Source organism: Malus domestica, chromosome 05, assembly GCF_042453785.1.
Source record: "Malus domestica chromosome 05, GDT2T_hap1".
In the NCBI taxonomy this organism is placed as follows: Eukaryota; Viridiplantae; Streptophyta; class Magnoliopsida; order Rosales; family Rosaceae; genus Malus; species Malus domestica.
Window position 1 is genome coordinate 36,969,417 of NC_091665.1, and position 23,917 is coordinate 36,993,333.

General features: G+C 38.3%; 3 protein-coding genes across 5 annotated transcripts; 2 read left to right on the plus strand and 1 right to left on the minus strand.

The window, feature by feature from the left end:
* The first annotated feature begins 4,029 nt into the window (after window positions 1–4,029).
* Window positions 4,030–11,561, plus strand: LOC103435299 (uncharacterized). Of its 2 annotated transcripts, XM_017332378.3 has the most exons (10): window positions 4,279–4,460; window positions 5,355–5,391; window positions 5,473–8,595; window positions 8,690–8,770; window positions 9,523–9,675; window positions 10,033–10,196; window positions 10,293–10,440; window positions 10,612–10,734; window positions 10,865–10,952; window positions 11,141–11,561. In XM_017332378.3, the coding sequence occupies exons 3-10, from the start codon at window positions 5,548–5,550 to the stop codon at window positions 11,341–11,343; spliced, it is 4,008 nt and encodes a 1,335-aa protein (XP_017187867.2). In that variant the 5' UTR covers window positions 4,279–4,460; window positions 5,355–5,391; window positions 5,473–5,547; the 3' UTR covers window positions 11,344–11,561. The 2 variants fall into 2 exon arrangements, with proteins under 2 accessions (XP_008371906.2, XP_017187867.2); XM_008373684.4 differs by lacking the exon at window positions 5,355–5,391 and having other exon boundaries at window positions 4,030–4,460.
* Window positions 11,562–12,754: 1,193 nt separating this feature from the next.
* LOC103435492 (APO protein 1, chloroplastic-like) lies at window positions 12,755–15,144 on the plus strand (the record flags this gene model as incomplete). Its single annotated transcript, XM_070821921.1, has 5 exons — window positions 12,755–12,825; window positions 13,216–13,291; window positions 13,386–13,457; window positions 13,588–13,952; window positions 14,087–15,144. Coding segments are annotated over 5 exons (1,296 nt in total), but the record flags the coding sequence as incomplete, so codon positions are not given.
* Window positions 15,145–18,011: 2,867 nt separating this feature from the next.
* On the minus strand, window positions 18,012–22,902 carry LOC103435296 (potassium transporter 10-like). Of its 2 annotated transcripts, none has more exons than XM_008373678.4 (9): window positions 22,699–22,902; window positions 22,070–22,306; window positions 21,560–21,785; window positions 21,101–21,346; window positions 20,668–20,718; window positions 20,297–20,557; window positions 20,039–20,206; window positions 19,697–19,951; window positions 18,012–19,284 (listed from the first exon to the last, which is right to left on the minus strand). In XM_008373678.4, exons 2-9 carry the CDS (start codon window positions 22,193–22,195, stop codon window positions 18,242–18,244), a joined length of 2,376 nt encoding a protein of 791 aa, XP_008371900.2. In that variant the 5' UTR covers window positions 22,196–22,306; window positions 22,699–22,902; the 3' UTR covers window positions 18,012–18,241. The 2 variants fall into 2 exon arrangements, with proteins under 2 accessions (XP_008371900.2, XP_008371901.2); XM_008373679.4 differs by having other exon boundaries at window positions 22,070–22,303; window positions 22,699–22,869.
* Between the last annotated feature and the right edge of the window lie 1,015 nt (window positions 22,903–23,917).

A 23,917-nucleotide genomic window follows, 5' to 3' on the forward strand; every position in this document is an offset into this window, starting at 1 on the left:
CTACTGTTTCTTCGTACACTTCTTTTTGAATCAACCCATCATCTCACATGTCTTGCTGCTTCTATTTTGGATGTATTTCTTGCGAATGGTCAATTAAAATAATCTACTATTCAATATATGATATTTAAAAGCTTGTTTGGAAATACTTTTCGGATGATTTAAAGCGTTTTTAGATAAAATGTTTTGAGATTCCAAATGATTCACTTGTGTTGTTACTAAATATTAATTTCAAAAATATTTTCACCTAAAACGTTTTCAGTTGAACTATTGTATTAAACATAATGATAAATATTCTCACTACAGTTAAACTCAACGCTAGTACTATTGTCTAGCAGTACTTATAATTGAGATGTTTGCGGTTCAACTCACGGGTTTCGATACATAACGACGATTGAACCAATAAAATATTATAATTAGTGATTTTTTTTTGGTATGAAAAAATAATTTAATTAATTCGATAAAAGGTTACAGGCCAAGGCAAAGGAAGGCAAAATAACTCAAATACATTGGGGGAACATATACATAAAAGTGCAGCCCAATTAAATTAACTAAAACGAAACCCAAATCTCTAATTTCTAACCGCAAAAAGAAGCGTCCACCACCATCACTGCCACGAAAGTCTTGTCAGCAGTCGAATCAACAATATTAGAGAAAACGACCGAGTGGTGAAAACAAATAAGACATCACAGCACAAAAGTACCAAACCCGCATCAAGAAGCATACCACATCCAGATTTCTTCACTAAAAACGCAGATTCAAAAGATAGTCACCAGATCTAAATCACATTCACGAATCCCTGCAAATATATACAAACACATTAACACATGGGTAGAAGGTGAGGCTAAGAGGTCAATACCCTTACTTTGGCCGAAGCCGCAATACATTGGCCCTTGATGGAAATGCGGCAAGCTGTTTGGGGGTGGGACAGTGAGGGAGGAAAATAAATCTGGTAACCATATTCAACCCATAATCGGTAGATCAGAGCAAAGGATGGAGTGGGGATGGTTGTAACGCCCCAAAAAAAAATTATTTGGAAGCTAATCACAGTGATAGGCCTAAAATAAAATCATGGTTAATCAATATTCTATTAACCATCATAAATCAAATTCGATCATTTTATGGCTGCATCTAACTTTCTTATTAGACTGCCTACGTACTCTCAAACGGGATCAAACCAATCGTAGTTCACCACCTTATTTAAACAGTGTAACACTACACAAGAAACAATACCTTCTTGGCTAGAAATTTCAACAGTTACATGAAAATAGACTTACCTCAAGGGATTTCAATTGTATATTTGGTCACCAGTTTACTCAATAATCCTTTTAATTCACTCAACCAGTCAACAATTATGTAGGACTTTTCTCCGCAATATTGTATGTGAAAATTGTCTATATAATTTATATATACATATATATATATATATATATATTCATACCCACATATATACATACACATAGAAATGAAAAGTAGTGTTTTTTTTTTGTTGGAAAAGTTGTGTGTTTTTTTTTTTTTGGAAATGAATCAGGAAGAAAGGAGAGGAAGAACAATCTAGTTCTTTCCCCCACCCCCCCCAATAAAAAAACATTTTTTTTCCCTTGAGGTCCCGTCCTCCCAGGTAACTCAATCGAACAAATGCATGGAATCAGGAAGAAAGGAGAGGAAGAACAATCTAGTTCTTCACCCCTCCAAAAAAAAAAAAACCATTTTTTTTCCCTCGAAGGTCCCGTCCTCCCAGGTAACTCGATCGAACAAATGCATATTGGGTGGCAAATTCACAGGTATAGCCGTCTTGCATGTATGACAGGTGGAACTTGGAAATCTAATAACACATAGATTTTTTATTTATTTTTCTTTCCAACGAGTTCATCCAAAGGAAAAAGATAGGTGATATAAGCTCAAACTTTAAGGTACAAAGTCAATCTCAACTCCAATGTTATTTCCCTTTATTGAATTTCATAACCATCCATTAATTTGTCTTTCAAATTCTTCCATTTAATCATAAAAAATTGCATAACTAAATCATACGTAAAAAAATTCAAGGATATTACATTCGGTCATCTTTAAAATAAATCTCGTCATCAAGATTTCCGATTACTAAATAAAGGAAGAGATGTAAAACCAATCCCACCATTCCATTTATATTGAACGAAATCAAAATCTTAGTGTATGATTTCATTCATATCCGAAAATTAACCAATAAATAAACATCACAGGCTTCCCACATATTATAACTTCCAGTCACAATCAATGGCAATACCAATAATCATCATTGGCTATACAAAGATGTTAGCACGATTCTTCTCTCAAAACTCGTGTATAGAATAATCCAACCTGATGACCGATCCCGCGACCGATTATTCTCATTGCAATTTCCAAACAATGCGAAGTGGGGTAGGGTAACGAGAGTGTCCATTTACTTCCTACACCACATATCCAAGTACCCTCCCTAAGGACTATAGGTACATGTCCGTTTGTGTAGGCCTCCAGAGGTTTAAGGGATTGAAATCCAAGGCAGCGCACAGTGCCCCTCACTCCTCGTGCCACTCAATCTATGAGTGTCCATTTCACTAGCTATACCATATAAACTATCTCGCAGGAGTAGCTCGTCCGTATAACACCCTCTGAAGATTTAAGGGATCGAAACCCAGAGGAACCACACAATCCTTTTCACTCTCAGGTCTTCGAAATAATTCAAGTGAATGCACCTTCTTTCATAAGACTCATGCAATGGTTCAATATCACTGCAAGTCATATTTCACGCCAATAAGAGTGGAGAGACAGAGCGAGTAGTTTAGCTAAAGTTTATAGAGAGAGTAGAAACTAGATTAACACACAACACTTACAATTCTTGTCAAACGCCAATGTCATAACAGAGGAAAAATATCCCGATAAGCCGAAATTATAGCACACATAATAATTATAAATAATAAAAAGAAAAACTAATGAAAATGACTTGAAAACTTTGAGTTTTAACAATAAGAACAAAATAAAATGTAAAGTGAATAGTATCAGGATTGACTTTCTAGTGTAAAAATGTGGTTTTTCGTTAAAATAAACAGTACCGGAGAATTTTTCGTTAAAGTTTCATAAAAAAAATCCTTGTAATCATACATTCTAACTACAGTTTCCAGTAACAGGGAACTACCTATAATAACCAACGACTTAACCAATGTAGCAATTCATATTAGAATAGATAAATTCTTCAAATACAAAAGTCACAAATAATCTCACAATCTGTAAAAATAGCTTTTAAAAATTTACCTTGGATTGTAAAGCTCAGCTCCATAACATTGTGTAGCTGAAAACGATTGCCAAAACTTTGTAGCTCAAAATGATTCATGAATAAAAATTTACACCAAAACTTATGATTTTTGGGAAAAGGTTTTTAAGTGGAATAACTATTTTCTGCTTTCTGAGAAGCAAACCAACGAAGAACTCAAGAATATAGCATATTGTAGAGTATAATCGTTTGGTCTGATATCACTTGTAACGCCCCAAAAAATTTATTTGGAAGCTAATCATGGTGATAGACTCAAAATAAAATCATGGTTAATCAATATTCTATTAACCACCATAAATCAAATTCGATCATTTTATGGCTGTATATAACTTTCTTGTTAGACTGCCTACGTACCTTTAAACGGGATCGAACCAATCCTAGTTCACCACCTTATTCAAACAGCGTAACACTACACAAGAAACAATACCTTCTTGGCTAGAAATTTCAACAATTACATGAAAATAGGACTTCCTCAAAGGATTTCAATTGTATATTTGGTCACCAGTTTAATCAGTAGTCATAATTTCAATTCACTCAACCAATCAACGATATGTAGCACTTTTCTCCACAAAACCGTATGTGAAAACTGTCTATATATTGACTTTGTACCCTAAAGTTTTTGCATATATCACCTATCTTTTTCCTTTGGGTGAAATCATTGGAAGGAAAGAAAAAAAAATCTATGTGCCATCAGATTCCCTTTCCTTAACCTATAAGTAAAATTTTCTCATCATAGGTTGACAGATTAGGATTGAAACAAATATCTATGAGTGGAATATTTGATTTTTAGACCACCGAATTGGGTCATATCAAATGCGACCGAGTTCACACCTTGGGTACACTCACGGGACCTCCGAAAGCCTGCGAAGGAATATCCACTCCGGCTCCAACTGGCATGTGTACTACACGCTCCATTAAAACGCGTGGCTCTCCTTCTTTCATTTGTTTGTAAATGATTTTTTGTTTTTGTCTGCCGTGCAAGATAAATAATCGTTAAACTGTGCTGAGGGGGACGTAAAATCAGAGACGCCCAAATCTTTTTAAAAAACAAATAAAAAGAAGAAAATTGTAGGAAAAAGTGAGAGCCTTTGAGCTCAGAGACGGTTCAACTATCATCGGAGAGAGAGAGAGAGGGAGTGTTCGTGCTCTTGATCGATGGATTGTAGTTTTTTCGGAGGTAATCATTGTATTAATCTTCTTGATTTTTTAATTTTCGGATCGTTTTTGTGTTGGTTTATCCGATTATTGTACGGATTTCAGCTGGATCTCTCGCAAGATTTTGTCTTTTATCGTTAATTTGGGGATTAGATGTTTAATTTTGAGCTAATTTTGTGTGAGGTTGACTGGGTCGGAGTTCGTATGCTGAAATCTTGCGTTTTTGATTTAGTGTTTCTGTGTGCTCAATTAGGTTTTTTTTTTTTTAATTGGGATTAATTTGGTGGGTTTAGGATCTTGAATCTGAGTTGCATGCCGGCGCCTCAAAATCTATCTGAAGTCTCCTCTAGTCCTTTCTGGTCCAATAATTTAATGATTTAGTCAATTTTACGAGTTATGCATTTGTTCGTGGATTGTCTAATTTGATTAAGATTGTGTTACTGGCATTGACTGTAGCGAAAAGCCGAGCAGTCTTAGCTGTGTGATTGTCAAACATCTGTATACGGTTTGCATACGATGGAAGTCGTGGTCATTGATGATGCAGTCTTGAGTTGATCCAGACAATGTGAATTGTAGGATGTCTTTCAGATTCTAGTCGTGTTGATTTATTGCCTGTTTGATCACTGAGAATAAGAATAAACGATTGAGAAATTAGGAAATCCTATAAACGACTTTTTGCAACTTTTGTCTTATTTAGGGAGAAGCGTGATTCGAAGCGTATGAATGTGCTTCAACTACAATGTATGTGAATAATATCATAGCATTTCTGAAAATTACATAATTACGAGAGGTTTTTTCGGGTTAAAATATTTGATTATGTAGTTTGCACTTTAGACTTGGATTATCTGTATATGGATTACTTTTTTGTTTATCAGATCATTGATGCATTTGAATTCTAATTCATAACTTGTTTAAGGTGCTTCAAGTTTCTGACTGCTGTCTTGTTGGAGAAGGTTGTTTTCTTAGACGTTGCTCGTGCTTAGAAATTATCCTTATGGTTAACTGATCTAGTGATACCTCATTTGCTCTCTCAGGTTACTAGTTAAGGATTGCTTTGTTGGAAGAATGTTTGCTGTTGGCAAGGATTGCAGTTGGCTACCCATGGGAACATGCTTACGTGTCATATTTACTGCTTGTTTGCTTGGATGTTTGTCCATGTGACTTTAGACAGCATGGATAGAAATATGGGTAGAGGTGCAATGGATCAACATAAAAACTATGAGCACGTTCGCTACAATAATGTTGAAGCTAGAAACGACGGAAATGGGTCATCCAATCAAAGGTACTTCCAGGATCCATCAAGTAATGCTAGTACTAACATGCGACCTCCAGATTACAATGTTGCTGTTGGAGCCAGGCCTGTGTTGAATTACTCCATTCAGACTGGTGAGGAATTTGCTCTGGAATTCATGAGGGAAAGAGTGAACCCAAGGCAACATTTAGCTTCTGGGGATCCTAATAGTGCTCCTAACTATATGGATCTAAAAGGCTTACTGGGAATTAGCCATACAGGTTCAGAAAGTGGGTCTGATACTTCGTTACCGAACATGGTAGATAAAGGGCGTGTCCAGGAATTTGAAAGAAAGGCATCTTATGCACATGAAGATAAGGGTTACTTTGATTCGGTACGATTACCACAAACCTCATCCAGGAATGACAGCAATCGAGGACTTCATTATGCTTCTTCAGGAATGTCTGATAGCTCAGTGAGGAAAGTGAAGTTTCTCTGCAGCTTTGGTGGTAAAATTTTGCCTCGTCCGAGTGATGGAAGGCTTAGATATGTTGGAGGTGAAACACGTATGATACGGTTAAACAGGGATATCTTTTGGCAGGATCTGATGCAGAAAATGTTGACAATTTATGACCAAACTCGTGCAATAAAGTATCAGCTTCCCGGTGAGGATCTTGATGCACTTGTTTCTGTTTCATGCGATGAAGATCTGCAAAACATGATGGATGAGTTCAATGGGCTACAAGATGGGGGATCACAGAAACCTAGGGTGTTCCTGTTTTCTCATGTTGATTTGGAGGATTCTCAGTATGGTGTAGAAAGCGTGGACGGTGATTCTGAGATTCAGTATGTAGTTGCTGTAAATGGTATTGACTTAGGTTCAAGAAAGAATTCTATTGCTTTGGCAAGTTCTTCAGGCAACAACTTGGAAGAGTTGCTCAGTCTAAACGTTGCAAGGGAGAGCACTCGAGCAGTGCCTGATACAGTTGGTGCTGGCACAGCACCTTCAGCACCAAATGTGCCTATCTCAACTGACGTTTCTTCTCAATCAGGATTTCCAGGTTCTTCAAGGGCATATGAATCCAATTCACAACCATACCAGGGGCAGATGATGCATAGTGGAGAAGCCAGACAACATCCAGTGTCAACTTTCCACTCTGTCACCGGGAAAGATGGTCAGACTGCTGTGCCTTCATCGGTTCCATTACAATATGATTCAAGTTCTCTCACTTCACATCATGCAACACCTGGAGGAAATATGGATTCAGTGTCTATATCCGGCCAATCCCCTCAACAGGGGGGATTGATTGAAGAGCAGCTATATGGTGGCATGCGTGGGCAAGGTTCAGAATTGCCCGTAAAGGAGACGAAATTGAAAAAAAACAGCTCAGCAAAAAAGATAAATGAACCTGAGAAAATTCAATCCTTAGAGAAGGAAGTTCCACCAAAGGAAGCAAGAATGAAGAGAGAGAATTCTCTCCATAAGATAAATGAAAGCGATAAACCTAGGAATTTAGAAAATGAAAACACTGTTTCTCTACCTTCATCTGACGGTTCAGTTCCCAATCATATTTCTAGGGATCAAGTTTCAGTTGCCAATTCAGCAGCAGAGACAGGATCACCTTTGTTGGCTTCAAGAAGCAGCAAAAAGCTCCAGGAACCTCGACAAAAACCAATCACCTCTGAAGATGTAAATGATGGGAAAAAGATCAATGAAGATGACCAATTCCACACAGCCAGTGGACAGTCTAATCCTGGATATGGTGGCTCTGAGGTTGATTCAATGGACTTTAGCTACCCTGAACCACCTGTGGCTCCTCAGCGTGTCTATCATTCTGAGCGGATCCCCAGGGAACAAGCAGAATTGAACCGTTTATCAAAATCTGGTGATTCTTTTGGTTCCCAGTTTATGGTAACTCAAGCACATCCCGATCACTCACAACCAATTGCGGAATCCGTGGAGAAATTGCATGGTGAGAATGTCCCTTTGCAGTCTGAGCAGTCTGTGCAGCCGGGCTTACCTTCAAAACTATTGCACGTTGAAGATGGACTGGCACAGTTTGAAAAGCATAAAGAATTTGCTGAAAATATAAGTAAAATGAGTTCTGATGCTTATGATGAGGGGCTTGAGTCAAAGGTACACAAATTGGATCAGGAAATGGGCTGGCCAAAAGATAACTACAAAGACCCAAGTAGCAATGATAAAGTAGCGGCTGCGCTGACTCAACAAACTGCTGATCGGGAAACATTTGGGAAGCGTACACATGATTCTGCTTCAGTTCAACCAGAATTTAAATGGTCTGAGATTGCTGCCAATAAGGACAATGAGAATAATGCCAAGGGTCATGGACAGCCATTGGCTAGGGCAGAGAACCCAGCCAAAGGTGTTGCTCATGGGGAGTCTGCTGCTGGTGCTGGCACTCCGGAGCAGGGAGACATTCTCATTGATATTAATGACCGCTTTCCGCGTGACTTCCTGTCCGATATATTTTCTAAAGCTAGAATCTCAGGGGATCTTTCTGATCTTCCTCCACTTCCTGGCGATGGAACTGGCTTGAGCTTGAACATGGAGAATCCCGAGCCTAAGCATTGGTCGTATTTCCGAAATTTGGCTCAGAATGAATTTGTAAGAAAAGATGTTTCCCTTATGGATCAGGACCATCTGGGTTTCTCATCCCCACCGACTGATATTGGATCAGGAGCTCCAGTAGATTACAGCTTTCCACCTTTGAAGTCTGATGGAGTTGTTTTTGGTCACACTGATTCCCAAATAAATTTTGATGAAGATATTCGGCAAGGTTTGCCTGCTTTAGCTGGACCAAACAAAGTGAATTTAGGTTCAGATTACAATCCTACGCCACTAAAGGGAATTGAAAGTGAGCAGCTGGATGGGGTAAATCATGGAGTAAGAGAATCAGAGTACGAGGTATTTCTTCTGTATCTTTTACTAGCAAATCACACTGTTATCAACTTATCATATTGATTGCCTCTGACCAATTTTCTATTGCCCTTTCTTGTAGGATGGTGAGCTAAATATTCAGAACACAGCTGTACCTATTGTCGATATTCCTTTGGAAGAATTTGATATTACTACCTTGCAGGTAAGATAGTTTACCTATTACAATTTCTATTGCATTATGGAAACGTTAACTAGTGGTCTTCGTTTTAACCTATCAATAAACTATACAGATCTGTTTTTCTTTCCTTTCTGTTCTTTCAACCATAAGAATTTTTAGTATCCTTGTTCAATTAAAGTCAAGGAAGTATTAGAGTAAAGCTAGTAGTACTTGGGTTGTATTTGGAAGTAAAATTTTGCCTTTCCACCATAGAATTCTGCCTGAACAGCCTGCTTATTAGCGGTGTTGACACTCCCACCATGTTCCTTTTCTGTAGTTCTATTTTATGGAAACCACCAATCCCTCAAACATCAGAGTATATAGTATTATACTTCCCTAACTACCATGGCACTGCCATTACTAACTTACAGTTTTATTTCTTCATACCATTTTTGGCATCTTGCCACCTCTAATTTTACAACTGTTAAACCTAAATGACTGCCTAATAGAATGTATTGCATACCAGCTCTGCCTTGTGTCTATGCTACATGAATCCTGGTTATTTTTTTTACTTTGATTTGTTTAGTAGAAGCTTCATTGTCATGCTAATATCAAATATCCCAACTTTTGCACAGCAAAATTGATTGATGGAACATCTTGCCGTGTATTCATCATGTAGTGTCAGACACATACGTTTATCCCTTATTAATATCATCCGCACCTTGTTCTGTTGTGCAAATTGGAGATTTTTGAAGTCTGTTAATTCTCTTGTTGGCCATCTATGTATTTCAATGCAGATCATAGAGAATGAAGATCTTGAAGAGCTTAGGGAATTGGGTTCTGGCACATTTGGAACTGTTTATCATGGAAAATGGAGGGGAACAGATGTGGCCATTAAGCGGATAAAAAAGAGCTGTTTCACAGGGCGTTCATCAGAGCAAGAAAGACTGGTGAGTCAGAACAGAGAGTTTTTTTGTTCAATAGTTCACTAAGCTAGAGGTCGAGTGAGTCATGTCAGGTGAATATGTTTTTCCAGTCAAACTCGAAGAATATTTCTATTATGATATTATACAGAATGAAGGCTATAAACAATCCATCGATTCAAATTCAGATGGCTGTCATCCCTCCATCGTCTAGTCTGGTAGTGATAGTTATATCAGATATTTACAGTAACCTCTCGGTGCTGGGTGGTGGAGGGTAGCATTCACCTACAGCATTGTGCTCATTAACTTGTCATTATGTGACATGTCAATAACAATAACCATTGATCCTCTTCTTCTTTTTTTCTTTTCTTTCCCCCTGTTCAGACTGTTGAGTTCTGGCGCGAAGCTGAAATTCTTTCGAAGCTTCACCATCCAAATGTGGTGGCATTTTATGGCGTTGTCCAGAATGGACCAGGAGGAACACTAGCCACAGTGGCCGAGTTCATGGTGAATGGCTCTCTGAGGCATGTTTTACTTAGCAAGGAAAGGTAATACTGTTCTCTTTAGTTATGTCAATGATGTAATCCTTACCAGTGTACCAGGCACTTCAATCTTTATCTTATATTGGTTTTGTGAATTCCCAGACATCTTGATCGTCGTAAGAGGCTCATTATTGCGATGGATGCAGCATTTGGAATGGAATATCTACATTCAAAAAACATAGTGCACTTTGATTTGAAATGCGACAATTTGCTTGTAAACTTGAAAGACCCTCAACGACCCATTTGCAAGGTATTTGTATAATTCTTGTTGTCTATATAAGATTCTATAGTTGATCAGGAATTCATGATAGAATCGAGCTTATTATGTGGGTCTTTTTTATCGTCCTTTCTTCTTTGCCAAGCTGTTATCATGTTCCAAAATCAAACATTGTATTTAGCAGAGAATTGTATAATTTTGCAGGTAGCGGATTTTGGCTTGTCAAAAATCAAAAGAAATACCTTAGTCACTGGTGGTGTTAGGGGTACCCTACCATGGATGGCTCCAGAGCTTCTTAATGGTGGTAGCAGTAAGGTTTCTGAAAAGGTAGGATGGTACAATTCATATCTAATGCTTACTGGCAGAAAAAGAATGTTACTACCGCACAGTTTCAGCTGATTTTCTTTTCCACACACGTTGATGTAATGTCATCGAACCACTTTATTCCTGTTGACAGGTTGATGTATTCTCCTTTGGTATTGTCTTATGGGAGATTCTAACCGGTGAGGAGCCTTATGCCAATATGCATTACGGAGCAATCATAGGTGCGTACACTATGTTCTCTCTTCATGGTGTCTTACTGGGCTTCAGTCCGATATTCAAGCACTTATAACATCTTGTTTATTAGTCCTGGTGTTTTAGCGTGTGTTCATCGCTGAGCTGCTGATTTTTCGCGTGTATGGAGCCGAGAATGAAAGAGAAACCGGAAATACTGACACTTGGTTACTTGCAGGAGGCATTGTGAACAACACATTGAGGCCACATGTGCCACCCTTTTGTGATTCTGAATGGAAGTTGCTAATGGAGCAATGCTGGGCCGCGGATCCTGTTGTTCGCCCATCGTTTACAGAAATAACCAAACGCTTGAGGGTGATGACTGCAGCTTGCCGGCCTACTAAACCACCGGTTCAGCCACAGAACCAGGTCCCCAAGTAGCAGAGTTCGACGATGATTCCCTCGTGCAATCTCGGCTAAGCACGAGAGCCAATTATTATAAATTATTTATACCCCATGTAAGTTGTGTGTATTATATGAGTAGGGAGAAGGGCTCCCAACCAACTGTTTTACAGAACGCAACGGAGTGATTGTGTTTTTTGGTGCATAAAACCGGAAGAATTGGGTTTTATACGTAAATCAATTTATTTGTGTTCATACTTCATAGTGAAATACAAACTTTTATTTTTCCTTTTGTAAGAAAGCTCAAATTTCAATGAAATAAACCAAAAAAAAAAAAAAAAAAAAGGAGCAGTGAAAGACAATTGTTTCATGTTCATTTGATCATCTACTTCAAGGGTCACTTTGGTTTTTTACTTTGGCTGCTCAAGATTGAGGAGTTCCTTCTTAAGATATTTACGGAATTTCGTGCTGATTGAAACTGTTTTTATTATAAATTTATTCTGTAAAGATCATCATTGCAAAAAATCAATAAAATATGAGATTGTATAGTCATCGAACATATGAAAATATATGGACGGATTTGGTAAAAGAATTACGAACAGTCTATCTATAGGGTACAATTGATTGACAAAACAATCTTATTTTGAATTGATTTTTTGCAGATATGATTTTTGTAGAATGATTTATAATACGAATGGTTCGAATATAAATACAAAGTTTCATAAATCTCAATCTTAAAGTGCCAAGCCGTTCTCCTTACATAATGTGACAATGATACTTAGAAAAAATAAAAAGGTCGCGTTCTAAAGTATTTTGCCAACATTTTAACATGTTAAAAGTTGTGTGCTCGAGATTTTATGTTTGACTCCTCTTTTAAAAACTTGCGATCTTGTGTTCGAATAATATTTTCTCGAAATTGCTTGTATAGAAAACATAACGTGGTAAAGTTAATCATTTTCATGTCAATAAATACATGTGGAGTTCAGATTCTCTTCATGTTAGGATTAGGGTTTAGCTGGACAGGTTAATAATTTAATTTATCATTTGGTTCAAGATTAATCCATCTCTTAAATCTTTCTTTTCGCTTTGTTGATAAGATTGAGTAAGTTTTCCTTGTTGAAAACTAAAAACAAAACACTTAAACACGGGAGTTAACAAAAAAAAAAAAAAAAAGATCAAGTAGCTTTAGATTTCTCAGTAGTTGTCTCAACTTGGTTGGAAGAGACATCAACTTCGACTCACCAAGTGCAATAAGTCAATGACGATCATTTTTCTTGAATTTGACACTTAGGTATGGCTAGTCCTATTATAGTGACGTAACTTTGTTGTGAGTGCAAATAATAATTAATTTCCTATATATGCCCTCGTATTAGTGCGTTATTTACAACTATGTCATTTCCATCAATGGATAATGAAGGAGAAGCTGGCCGTAAATAAGACCGTTAATTGAAGAACAACAGCCACCCATGAACTCTTGACAGCAGCAGACTCGCAGTTTCGTGTTCTCAAAATTGCTGAAAGGTAAGCTCTTTCTCTCACGGACGCATGCCTGTTTCAAAGTTTTGAATTGCATTGTGTTTATCCGGCCGTCGTCTGCTGTGCACGCAAATTGTTTGACGAAAAGCCTCAGAGAACCCATCCAACATTAATTTGATGGGTTCTGTAAATTCTACAGTCCAAAAGCAACACCATTTCATTAGCTTTGGCTTTAACCAAGAAAAAAAAAACGTGGGATTTGGGCGGTGGTGCTGTGCTGCTGGAAAGATTTTTCCTTTTTGGTTGAATACCCATGTTTTTTTTATTGTATTTGTATCATTGTTCACTCATTAGCAATTTTGTCTCAGCTGTTACATATTGGAATTGAAATGCCATATTAATTATTGGGTAACTGGTTTTACTAGGCGATTGCAGACTCGTAATAATATTAGCTAGATGTTCCAGAATCCTCCAACAGTATCCTCTGCTTTGTGGGAGTCATATCCGAAGGGTGATCGAGTTCTTCTTTCATTTTTGATCTTCGATTTCTTATTTTTAGAAACAAGTTTACGAATAACATGTATTGGTTTCGCTTAACTTTGTAGGTGCTTGCCTCTACCATTGAGTTCAAGCAGCCTCAGTTATCAGCTGCAACATCTTATGGTCTCGGGTTGAAGGTTTGATTCTATCTTTTATTTTCTGTCTTGTTTGTTTGTGGGTTCTGTCTTAATTTGTAAATTCATATAAGCAGTCACGTGGTTGAGTTTCATCCTGAGACCTAACGTTTAAGTTTTATTCACAATGCAGTTTGAGCATGGAAAGCTTCATAAAGGACAAAGTATATTTGGAGCCATCTTTTCTGCCAGTAGAAAGACCAGAGTAGAACCAACTTACAGGAAGAGAGAAGCATATCCCCAAAATGTGGACCTTCCACCTGTACTACCTAAGAATAAGAAGAAACCGTATCCTATTCCCTTAAATAAGATCAAGCAGGCCGCAAAGGAGGACAAAAAACTTGCAGAATTGGGTATAGAGAAGCCCCTCGAACCTCCAAAAAATGGATTACTTGCCCCTGATCTGATTCCCGTTGCTCACCAAGTACTAGATTCCTGGAAAATTTTAATCAAAGGCATTGCACAGCTGTTGCACGTCATTCCGGTATACGCTTGCACGTAAGTATGCTTTATTTGTATGATGTGGCCGTCTTTCAGAAGTTATGATGTGGCTGTACATAGCTATGTACTAACCTCTTAAAAACCTAGGTTTTAAATTGGAACAATAAAATGCTTCAATTTTTTTTCTGCAGTGAATGCTCTGAGGTTCACGTGAGCCACTCTGGTCATCACATACAGGACTGTCTTGGTGCAACCAGTGCTAAACGCCGGAGCTTCCACTCCTGGATCAAGGGTTCCGTCAATGACGTACTTGTACCCATCGAGGCATATCATCTCTATGACCCTTTTGGTCGGCACATTAAGCATGAAACTATATTTCAATATGACAGGATTCCAGCTGTTGTGGAGCTGTGCATCCAAGCTGGTGTTGAGATCCCTGAGTACCCTTCACGTCGAAGAACCAAACCCATCTGTATGATTGGAAGGAAAGTGATCTATCGAGGTGGATTGATTGAGGAGCCTCAACCAGGTATCTCTGCAAATTCATCATCACTTATTGATCTCGATACACATGGGGCTTGTGGGTGGTTTCCACCTCCACCACCATCAGATATTCCCAAGATTGCACAGGAGACAATGGATGCATATGAAACTGTTAAGCTGGGGGTGACAAAGCTGATGGATAAATACACAGTGAAGGCATGCGGGTATTGCTCCGAGGTTCACGTGGGACCTTGGGGTCACAATGCAAAGCTTTGTGGGGAATTCAAGCACCAATGGAGGGATGGGAAGCATGGCTGGCAGGATGCTACCGTGGATGAAGTTTTCCCTCCAAATTACATATGGTATGTCGAAGACCCCAAAGGGCCTCCGCTGAAGGGCGGTACACTGAAGAAGTTCTAGGGGAAGGCTCCGGCAGTTGTAGAGGTTTGCTTGCAGGCAGGTGCACAGATCCCTGAGAAATATAAACCCATGATGAGGCTTGACATTGTTGTCCCTGAAAGTGAGGAGGCACAATTAGTTGCCTGAAAATTAGACTTTTTGTGCAGCAGAATACTGTGACGCATGTATATATGATTTTTAACCTTTTGGTTACTTTCGAGAGTCTCGAACCCTAGACCTATCCCAATTTGAACCCATCACCGCCTCCTTATTTTTCCGATTTCTTATTGTTAAACCCCACCCCCAAAATTATTGTAATTTCACATTTTCCCCTAAAGATTTATTGAAGTTACAAATTGGTCCCCTATTCTCTACCCAATCAGAATTCTGTTTTTTAGATTTTTCTCAAACTTCTCCTCCTCTCTCTGCTTGCCACATGGCAGATCCCCTCACCTTATCTCCCCCCCCCCCCGAGTCAACCCTCAGCTCACTCTCTCTATCTCACTCTCGGATCTCTCTCTCTCAGCTCACCCTCCATTTTTCTCTCCGGCGAGACACACACATCCACAAACCCTGTTGAAAAACCCGCACACTAGACCTTGTTCTTTAATGTAACCAATGACAATAGACTAAACTAGCAAATATTAGAAAACTTAGAAACACACAAGAATTATATTGCTTTGGCAGAACTTTTACCTACGTCCAATTGTGATTTCTCTCACCGCTCTTTTGATTAATAATAGAGATTACAAAATTTTTGCAAACCCTAGAACTAATCTCAAAACTCACGACTGTTTGGCTATTTTCTTTCTCTCCTTAAAAATCAGCCTTGCCGTACTCTATTTATAGACATAGAGTTGGCTTACATGTCCCAAGGTTGATTGAATTCCTATTTCTAAGTGGACTAGGAAATTACACTTATCCAAATCCAAATAGACTTCTAGAAATTCAAACCTAAATTGAATAAGGAAAACTGAAATTCTATCCTAATCCCTTTAGGACAAGAATCTGTATCTCTAATTTTCCTAAACAATCCTAAACCAATTAGGACATACTTGACGAGCCAAAAACCTAACACAACCCAAACCACCCCAACAACGATGGCAACACCACCATCACCGTGCTAGCTCTCCATCTCTCTCTCTTCGTCTCTGTGGAGCACGGAGAACCCTCGACGAGTGTGGGTGTGCGAGCCCAAAATCCGGCCACCTTCGGCCTTTCTACGGTGTATCGAAGGTACCAATTTACTTTTTCTCATCTTTATCGTCTTTTTATTTGGTATATCGTAGGTTAAGGAGTAAATCGCGTTGATCGGAGCTCGGGAGGCTCCGACCTTCGTCTCAACAAGAACCGGGTCGTTCGACCCAAACCCAGATCCCAAAACCCATTTAACCCAGGCCTTAGGGGCCGTGCCAACTCGCTAAACCCTAAGCCTAACCCGTTTAACCCTAAACCCAAACCCTTTTTTAGTTAAACCCCAAGACCCTTTACTTTGGGCCGGGCTTTCAAGTCTAGGCCCTTTGACCCAAAACCCATTAGACCCAGGCCTTTGGGCCTTAGAACCCAGCCCAGTGGCGAAGCCCATGCCACCGAACCCAAGCCCAAACCTATTGGACCCCAACCTAAGAACCCAGGCCCAAACCCGGTCCAACCTAGCAGCCCAGCCGCGACTGGTCGGTGCGTGGGTGCATGCTGGTGCCGGCGTGTGGAGTACATACGCCATCGTCCACGGCGACGCCAGCGAATTTTTCGACGACCCACGGCTGCGTGTGGGGGTATCCGAGGTCTCCCTTTATGTTTTTTGATGTCCTGAATTCGTTTATGACGTCCGTTTTAAAAAATTCAATCGTTTGAGTATAGTTTTATTAATTGGACCCTTTATGTGTTTAGGTGCGAATATTAGCAGCGATTCTGTTATTCATATTTCGTACGGCTCTTCAACGACGGAGTATCTTCTAAAATGCATGTTTTAATAGTAGAAATGCATACATGAAAAGTATGATTTAATGGTTACGTTTTATGAAATGTTTTATAAGTAAATTGAATTTACACTATATGATTATCATGCTTTACTGAAAATATTTTGGAATACTATATTTTGTCGAACTTATGTTCTTTGTAATATATATGATGGATGACTATATACTATTTATTAACATGTTTTTACACTTCTTTGTAGTATATATGATTGATGACTATATTCTATGAAGATGTTTTTGAGATATATGTACCTATGTTTGTAAATAGTATGTTCAATGATTTTGTGCGTATCTAGTGGTCACTGTTTGGCCTATGGGCGAGGGAGATATATGGCTTCGGGTCGAGAAATATAGTGCCTACGAGCGTTTTGATACCACTAGTTAGCACACTATATACGATATATGTTTTATGAAAGGTTTTATGGCATACTAGGGTTTTCGGAAAACCTACTACATATTATACTATTGTTTTCATGAAACTTTGGGGGTTAGTATGTTGATAACTGTTTCAATATTATATATATATATATATATATAAACTTGGTTCACTCATGTTTGTTTTGCGCCCCTTGAACGAGGCTTACAATCCGAGCTACGAGGCATTCCCCTACCAGTGATATCGTGCCATCATCTCTTCTTTGACATCATTGTAATAACACATTCTGTTGTATTCTGAATTAGATGTATGCTCTGAACATGTCATGCACTATCACTATCTTTATCATTGTTGGCAGTTGAATATTAGTATATTATTTTATGTAGTTCGAGCGAAATTTATACGCATGATTTACATGTTCTCAGCATATGCATTCATTAAATGTTCTCAGCATATGCATTCATTAAATGGCTTGCATCACCCTCGGGTGTCGGCCAGCATGTGGCCATCCCGATGTCCCCCGAATATCGGGATCGGGGCACTTATTACCAACAGAGGGAGAGTTTGAACTTGAAATCTTGTCCAACATTGATTACTAATTAGCGAGTTAAATATCATTAATTATCTACCTAGGACATAGATGTAATCTATTATCCACCTATGAAAAAGATTCTAGTCATTTGACACCACTGTGGGAGCAAATTTCCGCTTCGGGATTGAATTTCACCGGACCTTTTTTGTGTACTCTTATTAAATGTTTGTCTTAATTTAATTGCCTTCTGTTTCCTCCTGTTTTCTTCCTTCTACTTGTGTATATAATTTCTGTGCTGATATGTAGCAGATGCATTCGAAGTGGAATGTTGAAGACAAATAAACAAGTACAAAATCACATTGCTTAATCTATTTATTCGCCATTGAAGACTTGAAGTAATATGAAACAATAGATGGAACTTGAGGAGTACAGCAGAAAACTCGTTTCTGAAACAAATTTGGCCGAAAAATCTCCTGGTGGGAGGGACTTAGATTTCGGTCCACAAGTTACAGTGAACTGAAATGGATGACAATATGTAAACTTGAAGTGTTTGAAGTTTACAGCATTGACGCAGATGCTATACGTAGAAAACCTGCCCGACATTCAAGAGACTCTCGTGAGGAACGTTGAACATTACACTCTTTTCCCTGCACACCTTCCTAAGAAATGCGTATAGGTAGTCAATAGCGATCTTCTTCAATAGTTTGGATTCCCTCCTGGCTTTTACGACAGTATTTCCTAGTATGTGCACCACTCCTGCATCTCTACAGTTGTTCAAGAATTCTATCTCATCAGCCTCGGCCTGGCTGCTTGCCGGAACGAAGGAGGTCGGGTTGTTTGCATGCAATGGAGAATCATCAGGCACGATCGAGTCCACTGATGCAATTGACAGGTCTACTTGATTGGAGTGGCGCGTATTGCTGACATTGCTCAACTCGCAATCTCCTGACTGATTAGTTTGTTGCTCAAGTATACTAGATAAGTCAGAGTCTGAAGACGCTTCCATCAGGGACTCAAGCCGGACATACGCGAATAGGTTGTGAAAGAGCTTGTTCTCAAAATCATCATCCTTTTTGTGGTAGTCTTTATAGCCATACCTTGCAACACAACGGAACATGTGGAAAGTCTTGGGTCCAATCCGCTTTACAAGGAACCGCTCTTCTTCTGGGACTGTGAAGACAGGAAGGTACTTCACGCAGACAAAGACGACAACAGAATGGATGGCGGGTAGGTTGGTGATAAAGTGAGAGAAGATCCGGGGCACTCCACTTGCTAGCTCTGTGTATACAAGGCCTATCCCAGGTACGCGAACCAGTCCTAGACTGGGACCAAGTCCAAGAATCCATGCCATTGAAACCTTACTGTGCATCTCCATCTCATAGCGTTTAACTGTACCATAATGCCAAACATACATGATGATAAAGAAGGCTGCTGCGATCACAAGAGGAACCCAGCCGCCTTGATTGACCTTGAGGAGTACGGCAGAAAAGTAAGTGCCCTCCACAACCAATGATAAGCCAGTGAAGATCACCACAAGAATCCAATGGCAGCGCCACACTAATATCATGACTAAAATCATAAGCAATGTGGTTACCAACATGACTATACAAACTGCCGTCCCTGTTGCAACACGTAAGATTATGTTAGATGGTGCAATCTTAACTTCAACCAAGAAGCTTGGAATGAGATACGACAAGTAACAGTCAGAACACAAGTTTGAGAAGAGAAATGGGAAAAAGATTTGCCTAGAATGTTACCCTGTAATCCTTATTGCCATCGTCGATTTCCTAATGCTAAAAGATTTTTCATAGAATTTGAAGATGGCATGATATGGAGGAAACTCCTTACTTCACCGATGCTATAACAAAAATTTCATACTAATCGAAGTCCATGTCTTTTCATAGATGGATAAAACAGGAGAGTAATAACGAATGTTGAAAGAATATCAAACCAATTAAACACTGAAAATTTCATGAAATTATGTTTTAAAGTAGGAAGATGTGTATAATAAGCTGCACCTGGTTAAACTTACCAGAGGCATTCCCAATTTGGTTTTGATTTTTAAACCCAGCTGTCACGGCAATGCAGAGAATCATAACAATCCAATTAATTTCTGGAATATATATCTGGTGACGGTATTTCCTTGATGTATGCACGACTTTGCATCTTGGGAAACAGCCTAATGCAAGTGCCTGCTTGATTAATGAAAAAGTTGCAGTTATGGTGGCTTGACTTGCAACGACAGCAGCTCCAGTTGCAACAATAAACACGGGCCAATATATGTTGTCTGCAAGAACGATTAATCAGAATCTTTCCGCAATGCATAAACCTAAATGGTTATGTTATAATTTGTAGGTAAAGAAATCAAACAAACCTGGAATGGAATGATAAAAAGCACCGAACACGTTGTGTGGATTTTTCATAAGGTATGCTGCTTGACCACAGTAGGCTAATAGAAGACAAGGAAATACAACCAATGTGAAAGCAAGTTGCACGGACGGGACTGGGAAGTGGGATAGGTCAGCAAAAAGTGCTTCAGTACCTGTAAGTGTTCACAACCAGTCTTCAGGGACTACGTCACAAACTTGCTTGTATTTCACAAATAAAAAAGGATGGAATATCGAAAATTTACCTGTTATACTAAGCATAATACCTCCAAGGGAAGTCCACCCATCTTTTCCTCCCCTCTTAAAAAATCGATATACATATACAGGTGAAAAGGCTTTTAAAACCCTACTATCATACTTCCAAACATTGAACATGCCAATTCCTCCAATTACGAGAAACCAAATAAAAACAATTGGTGCAAACAGCCAACCGACTTTATCTGTCCCATAGCGTTGCACACTAAACAAAAGTATCAGTATAACAACAGCAACAAGCACGACTACCTCTGTATAACAAAAGAGTAGTTATGATTAGATTTGGAAACAATGATCGATGAGTAACAAACATGGTGAAGCAAATGAAACAGTATATTTGTGTCCAAGAGTATGGAGATACCATTACTAATCTTGGAGTGGCCTACATTGATCCCACCAACTGCTGACAGAACTGCAAACGATAGTATGGTTAAGGGTTAAGTGTACTTATCAAGCAGAATATGGTTAAGAGCTTCCAATAGAACTGACAAAGAATCATACTCGCTTCAGCGGGAGTTATCATAAACTGTAGAGTATTTTAATGTTCTAACCTAGTCTAAATGCTTTCCAGGAAGTAGCTTTTACCATTTAAAAAAATAGTTTCTCAATTAAGATTGGTTAGAGTATAAGGGATTGCAATATGCTTCCCTTACAAGTTATGTCTATAGGAACTAATCACGCAGGTTGAAAGTGTTGGGATATCCGTAAAACAAAACTACATGATCACGAAAATTACCAATGAGGATAGTTAAACAGAAGAATGATCCTACAATATCAACAATGAAGCTGCGCACCTGATATGGCTGGAGTCAGAATCCCGTCCCCAATCACCATGCAAGAGCCAACTAGGACAAGAATAAGAAGAGTGCTCTGCATAAATGCATGCCCCTCCAACCATCTCCTGGTTCTTGCAGCAAATGATTTCTGACCAAACGAAGAATGACTATATGTTGTTAGTGCCTCATCCGTTTGGTCTTGGTTAGGAATAGCCTTTATTTTTGCATATCGACAGAGTAGTGAATATAGAGCAAACGTTCCACCTGCAACCATGAGGAGGATAAGTTTACATGAACTAAAACCCGGAAGAACAGCATCTATAGCTCTCGATGTATTGTCTCTATCAGTGAATAATCAAAACATAGATACTTTTGATTAATGATCTGAGAACAGCGTTCAAGGTAATACGGTAACATTACAAAGGTGGGAGGGGAAGGAAGAGCTTATATATCAATGATAGACTGTGATCAAATTACCTTGACCATTGTCATTTGCTCGACAGACAATAAAAACGTACTTCAGGAGTGGAATAAGAGTGAGAGAGTAGATAATAACAGATAAAGCTCCAATTAAATCCTCCGGGTCATCAATTCCATCAGGAAATGTATTGTAGAAAACATACAAAGGAGATGTTCCTAAATCTCCATATACCACACCAAGGCTTTGAAACGCAAGCTGCACAAGCAATAATGCTGAAAATTTCTGGAAGAATAAGAAAAGAAGTGATCAGCAACAAGAGCAAATATAGTTCAGAAATAGCAGAATACCTTCAAGGTTACATAAAGCAATCGTTTCAACCATATAGTACGAAAAGTTAATATTAATAACATATCTCTGATGACAATAATGAATTGATTATAAACAAACCAACCCAATCGCTGGACTGCTAGATTTCGAAAGTTCAAAGTCGAATTTCTATTTGTACTGGTGAATTCGGTTTTGAAACAGTTCCACTGAAGAACAGGGGTGAAGGAGTGAGATAGTACCTTTTCCTTGTACATAATTCTCAACCTTTTAGCCTCCTCATCCATGGGCTGATCAAGCTGCTGATCCAAAACCCAAACGCTACCATTCTTATCAGTGCTTTCATCAGCTGCCATTCTTGCAGCCATTCGAAACCCGATGATTCAAAGGACTTTACTTCCCTTCCACCAATTCACCTCTCCACTATATTCTTTTCAATCCTTCCCCTCTATAATTTAAAGTTTGAAACTTTAGTCCTGCTGAACAAGATCCAAAACAGATATCAGTGTTAGCAATCTGAAGATTCTTCTTTTGAATTGCTACCAACTTACCAGGGAAAAATCCAAGAATAACTAAACACCAACATACAATCCCCAATTAAAAAGCTTATCATCAAGTACAAAACACTAAAAAAGCATTCAAGTGAAACAAGTGCACCGCCCAGAATTCCAATACAGTAGATGAACAAGTTGAATGGATCAAATCCAGAGCTTAACACCAAAAATGAACAATAACCCAGAACTCCATTGAATCCATGACAGTCCAAGAACATCCAGGATATATATATATATGTATGTATGTATATATTATAATTTACACAAAGATTGTAAAATAACATGGGAAAAGAAGCAAAATTTATTAGTGTGTTTACCTTGGTTGCAACTTGCAGGTGATATTCCCAGGTGGGTTTTGTCTTAAAGACTTCGAGTAGCTATTAAAGCATAAAACAAGAGTGAGAGGGATGAGAAGACGCCATTTCAGAGCAAAAGAGGAGTTACAGACTTCACCCTTTTTTGTTTTGGCAATCATTGAGTCATTTCTTAATCTAGTCAGGTTGAATGTTTATTTATTTACCTTTTCTGGGTCAATTTCTTGGATCTTACGAAGACAATTGTTATTACCAAGCTTGTGTTTTGGCCTAATTTTTTAATATAAAATGTTGAATAGAAAGGAATTGAACGCGTCCAGAGCTTAGGAATCAAATTATCTGAATCATCGATTGGTGTGTAAAAGAAATTAGAGCCGTTGGTTTTATGTGGTGAGTCAGAAAAATGAGTTAATGGGGATCGTTAGATTGAATTTGTTCCATTCAAATGAATTGATTTCTAGGCTCCGGACACTAAGGTTCGGAACGGATCTAATTCTGAACAGAAATTTAAAAAGAAAAATTAACTAAAAATCCATAAAAACTTTAGTTTTAATGAAAAAGACAAATAAAGATGTAGTAAATAGTACCAAAAAAAGATAAAAATGTGATTTTTCATTAAAAATAAACAGTACCGAAAATATTTTGTTAAAACTTCCAATTTAAAAATCAATACCTTCCTTAAATGTCCGGGAGAATTTCAAGTTACAAATGTTTTTAAGCATGGTAAAAAATTCTCGTAATATGTAATGTCTTGCATGTCAGAAATATGTAGAAGATTTAGAATTTAGAATTCATACCAACAACGTGAAAAGCGACCGACACAAATGCCAAAATCATTCACGAGATCTGTGATGTTATTTTATGAGTTTCTTTTTGTTAACATGCAAGATTCTAAATGTGGGCAAATATGCTCATTATTTTACCATGTTATTATGACTGTGATGTTTCTACATTCCGCTAGTTTGTGTGCCAATTACCAACGTTATACAAACATTGACTTAGTCAATGTCGTACAAACATTGACGTTGTAGTACGGCATTAGTCAAAGCAAGTGCAAGGAAAATATAAACCATGGGATTTATTATCAATTTTATATTATATTGTCATATTTAGGTATGGTGTAATATATTAAAAGTGAAATTAGTTCAAATCTCACCTTTATCACAAAAATTTAGATTATCGTTTTGTCAAAAAAAAAACCAAAAAAAAAAAAAAAAAGCTT

Bases quoted from the DNA above. Each gene is read 5' to 3' on its own strand.
- LOC103435299 (XM_008373684.4), top strand. From the start codon at position 5,548: ATGCTTACGTGTCATATTTACTGCTTGTTTGCTTGGATGTTTGTCCAT. The intron at 8,771-9,522 runs GTAAGATAGTTT...ATTTCAATGCAG, and splicing joins TTGATATTACTACCTTGCAG to ATCATAGAGAATGAAGATCT. The intron at 10,441-10,611 runs GTATTTGTATAA...ATAATTTTGCAG, and splicing joins CTCAACGACCCATTTGCAAG to GTAGCGGATTTTGGCTTGTC.
- LOC103435296 (XM_008373678.4), bottom strand. From the start codon at position 22,195: ATGGCTGCAAGAATGGCAGCTGATGAAAGCACTGATAAGAATGGTAGC. The intron at 21,347-21,559 runs GTAATTTGATCA...TCATGGTTGCAG, and splicing joins AGCAAATGACAATGGTCAAG to GTGGAACGTTTGCTCTATAT. The intron at 20,207-20,296 runs GTAAATTTTCGA...GAACACTTACAG, and splicing joins TATTATGCTTAGTATAACAG to GTACTGAAGCACTTTTTGCT.